The 4,786-nt window shown below is 42.1% G+C and overlaps 1 protein-coding gene across 1 annotated transcript in view; it reads right to left on the minus strand.

The window, feature by feature from the left end:
- Positions 1-1,340, minus strand: part of LOC107296656 (membrane-associated guanylate kinase, WW and PDZ domain-containing protein 1) — a gene marked incomplete at its 3' end in the record, with an annotated part of 18,625 nt that extends 17,285 nt beyond the window's left edge. Inside the window, exons 1-2 of the mRNA XM_015826002.1 lie at positions 1,258-1,340; positions 427-533 (exon numbers count right to left, since the gene is read on the minus strand). Coding sequence (XP_015681488.1) covers positions 427-533; positions 1,258-1,340 — 190 coding nt within the window. The remainder of the gene's footprint in view (positions 1-426; positions 534-1,257) is intronic.
- Positions 1,341-4,786: the final 3,446 nt, after the last annotated feature.

Below are 4,786 nucleotides of genomic sequence, written 5' to 3' on the forward strand. Positions count from 1 at the left end.
GCCGGGCGATTATCTGATGACGCAATGAGGGTGGAGTAGTAATTAGACCTCGCCACCCTCATCGCCACTAGGTAGGATCTAACCTGCATCCTTGCCTGTGCTCGATCGGATTCGGTTCGGCTAGCTCTCCAACTGCTCTCTAGGCGTCTTTTCCGGTGCTTCATCTCTCTTAGCTCCTCGGTAAACCAGGGAGCCAGTTTTAGCTAGAGGCAAGCCTTAATTCTGCAATCTAGCTCAACATCAATGTATTAGGTTAAAAAAATGTCATATATCAAAGTACAACCTTAAAATGAACCATAGTAGAATGATAGAAATATTTCTAGAAACTAGACTAGATCATTAACTGGATGTTACTTTCTAAACCTCTCTGGATCAGAGAGATGTGAAAGCCCATTTAAGGCTTCAGTGGGGTGAACTTTCTCTCACCCACACTCTGATTTACACCTAGTATAATCCGCTTTTGGAGGAGACTGAAGTTGGAGTAAATTGCTTGATAGAGTGATTCCTTTTCAAAGGCCTGGCACAAATCAGTTCTAATGAACATAAAGACTTTAGCTTCAGTGCAGATGTAGCACCTTTAAACCCCTTCTTCATTTTGGATTTGAAATGCACATGTATACATTATTGATACAGAGGAAATGGCTTCTTCTAGTAAAAGCATTAATGGGAATAATGAGTGCTCTTACAGCACATCCTGTCTCTCTTATTTGTATGCTCTATATAATGCCAGGGTAGTTAAGAGACAGCAGGATGATGAATGGGGAAGAAGATTGAAAAAGATGGGGGAGGGGAGAAATAGGAAAAGAAAGCACTTCTTTAGACCATCTTCCTATAGTAGTTATGTTGAAATAGTCGACAAAGTGTCCATAAGTAGCACTTTGTTTCCTCTGACAACTTCCATGATGCTGTAATACCCTCAGCTATTAAAAAAAAATCCTTTAATTGCAAAAAAAAATAAATAGAAACTGGGTGTATATTTGTTTATCTGTTTGTTAAATTTATTGGCTGCCCACTTTTTTGGAAGAATAGTCCACTGTTCCACAGAAAGTCTCATGCTGATTGAGGTAGACAAAGAAAATCCAGCATGAGGTAGAAGATACAGAGATTGGAGAAGTTTCCTCTTCAGAAATCACAGAAATCATATTTCTGTGATTGCGTATGCCCAGATGGAAACCATTTGTATGTACACTCATGACATGTTCTCATATGAATGAACCTATCAGCTAAATAGATTGCTGATCCTTAACAGTGGCATACCTAGCACATTTGACACCAGTGGCCACCTCCACTCGCTGAACAGCACCACAAGAGCCTGGAACCACAGTCCTCTTCATCTCCATCACTGTGCCACCTAGCAAACCAGCTGATTAGCTAACTGACTCAACATCACACATGCCATCCACCCTCCAGTTTGCTTCCTTGTCTTCAGTAGCACCTCTCTATTACCTGGTCCCAACCACCCTGCTCTTGGAATGCTACTCCCCTTAAAAAATTGCATTATAAAAGTCTCCAGTTTTGTAGATTAAACAATAGTTGACAATCTTGTTATGGTGACATTCCATGAACTGGTGCAATCATTAATGTTCTGCTCCAGTTCATCTCCCACTCAGTTTAACAAGGCTGCAGAACAACTCCTGCTAGTTTAGTATCCAAAACAGAGAATATCGTCACTCTTATGTTGAAACTAATCTGTTGAAACTAATACTGTGGACCAGTATTGGGCCGTGGCGTGCCAGCAACAGGGCTGCACAAACAAGCAAAGCCCCATCCGCAAGATGCAGGCAGCACACAAAACCACGCACCCTCCGGACCATGGAAAAACCTCTCTCCACCGAACTGGTCCCCAGTGCCCAAAAGGTTGGGGACCTCTGTTCTAAGGTCCCTAAGTTCATGCTCCTGGGTTGGGTGGGGAAGATTGTGATCTGTGACCTGTGACCAGTTTTGTAGGCCATAAGTTCATCCCTGATGGACAGCTTTAAGACTTCAGATTTCCTTTCTTTGCCTTGGACTGGTGAGCCTTTGATAACTAGGACATAAAACCATCCCAAGCACAGTTATTTTTCATGGTAAAATTCAACAGCAGATGGAATTTGGGGTGTCCCTTATAATCTATAGTCCCCAATTTAGGACCACCTCCTTTACCAGGACATTTATATCCTGCTTATCATAGGGGGAAGCAAGGCAATATAACTGAGTTCTGTAATATAAGATAACCCGAGAAGTTACAAATGGCTTAAAATCACATTGTGAATGGGAATTTGAACTTGTGTCTTCCTAATCTCAGTTCAACAATTTAGTTACGATCTTAAACTACTCCAACACACACAGACACTATACACACTACATTATTCTATCTCATTCAACACAATAGACCAGACATGTCAAACTCGCGACGTCACGTGACGTCGTGCGACGTATCGGGACTATTTTGCCATTGCTGGCAATGGGGTGGGCAGAGCTTCCACATGACGTGTCCAGCCCATGGGCCGGCAGTTTGACACCCCTGCAATAGACAATTAAAAGGATGTTAGGCCAGATATTAAGGTATTATGCACAGCATCTCAAACTTTTATGTTTACAGATAATTTCCCAAGCATTATCTTTTCTTGTACAGAAAGGATTTTTTAAAAAAATATTCTACTCTCTACCTGTACCCCTTTCCTAAGAATTACAGTAAAATCACACTGTCCTTTTGAAAATGTCATTTACACCTGGTTTTAGTCGCTGATTGTAATTAAAGGTTACATTTGGTTTTTCCACAACGTGGAGAAACAAATGCCAAGGCAGTTGTGAAACATTTCACATGGGTGCATATGCTTTAGACCACAAGTAGAAACAAATAATTCGCTGATAACCTTTACAGAGTCTTCCTGTAATTCAGTTTTCCCCTGAATATTAACTAATAGAGTAAATGATCCTTTTTTCTTTCTAAAAAGGTAAAGCCTGAAACCTTCATCTGCGTATCTGTGAGAGAGGTTGTAAAACTGGGTAGATCAGTTTAACTTAACTATAAAATATTGCCTGTCATTATTGAAATGTGGGTATTCTCTTAACTGCAATAGCTTACTATGTTAATATTTGGAAGTGTTTATTCCTATCTGATCCAGTGGTCTTGTCTGTATGTTGATTTTTAATTAAAAAAAAAACAACTATCCTGATTTCCAGAGCTCTTCAATTGCACCCCATTTGTTCTTTTACCTCCTAATGATGTAAATTACTTCAGTCATTGACTCAAGAAACACAAGCCTTACCCTATGATTTAGTACAACACACCCACTGCAAGTAATGAGAGCAGTCAAAGCAAAGCTTATGTAGAACAAATCAACCTCTAGTCTGCAGGCTATTCATTGAAAGCAAAGGGAAGAATTGAGGGGGTGGCGGGAAAGAGAAGGAACCCTGAAGGAAATGCATCACAATTTTACAAACGATTTGGGGAGCCACAAGAAAAGGGGGGAGGGAAGAGGGGGGGAAGTCTACATGTAATTCCAATCAATGGTTGTCTAATCATCATAATCTTCTCATAAGCCAGGACTGCGTTTGCATAACCTTTTCCATTTTGCAGTGAATTTATGCAGCCGCCGTAATTTAGTGTTAAAAAAAAATACAATGTTCAAAACACGTTTAATTAATAATGTGGTGGTTCCCACAACGTGTGAAGAGGAAGCGTCCTTGCCTCATCGAAAGTAATGAATGAATGAAACAGATGAAGAATTAAGCAATTTTGTATTGTGGTTTCTATTTTTGTGACTAGCAAAGTGTTGTTACGAGGTGTTTGGTTTTTTTTTTAAAAAAAGGATGAGAAGCAGAAGATAACCAATGGAAACACAATATTTTTTTAGTAGGATTGTTTCCTATTGAAAGGTCCCTGTAAAAGTCCATAAAACAAAGACGGCCTGAAGGCTATCTCAATACTGCTAATTTGTATTTTTAAATTATTGTACTAGACCTCAAAGCAATGTTTGCTTCCAGGTCCAAATCAAAGTGTTGGTCGTTACCGTTAAAGCTTTTTATGGCATGGGTATCTGAGGAGCCATCTCACCTCAATGAGGTTAGCCCATCCCATTCACTCCACGGAAGAGGCCTATTTGGATCCCATCTGCCAAAGGATTTCAGCTGTAGGGTCCAGGAGAAGAGCCTTTTCTTTCCTGGCCTTTGCAATATGGTGACGTCTGCCCCCAAACTCCTGGTCTCAGAATAACAAAGTTGGAAGGGATCTTTTAGGTCTTCTAGTCCAGGGCTTTTCAACCAGTGATACGGGTACCACCTGTGGTACATTGGCACCTGGCATGTGGTACGCGACCATCCTAGAAAAGTGGTAGCGGGGGAGGGGAATGAGCTGAACCAGTGGAAGCATCACACAAGCCTGAGCGAGAGATGGCTGGAGCTGCAGGGCTGTCAGGGCTCAGCGGAAGCGCCAGGATCAGCGCCAGACTCCAGCTGGAGCTCGGCACTGATCCTGGCGCTTCTGCTGAGCCCAGAAGAAGCGCTGATCAGCTGGAATGTTGCAGCATCTCCAGGGTCTTGTGATTTACATTCATATTTATGACGGTCACACTGTGATTTACATTCATATTTATGACGGTCACACTGTCCCAGGGTCATATGAAGTGACCAAAACCTGCTGCAACCACCCAGCAGACGAGGGAAATAAAAACCAAACACCTCCCACCCCACCCCGGTTGCCAATCCTCAACAGAAAAGCTCACAACAATGAAAACCTCGGACAGGAGGAAGAGCGCCGCCGGGTGGGCAGGCAGGTGTCTTGCTCGGCTGTGCCTTGGGGGGC

This window comes from Protobothrops mucrosquamatus, unplaced genomic scaffold, assembly GCF_001527695.2.
Source record: "Protobothrops mucrosquamatus isolate PMUCROS unplaced genomic scaffold, P.Mucros_1.0 scaffold2927, whole genome shotgun sequence".
In the NCBI taxonomy this organism is placed as follows: Eukaryota; Metazoa; Chordata; class Lepidosauria; order Squamata; family Viperidae; genus Protobothrops; species Protobothrops mucrosquamatus.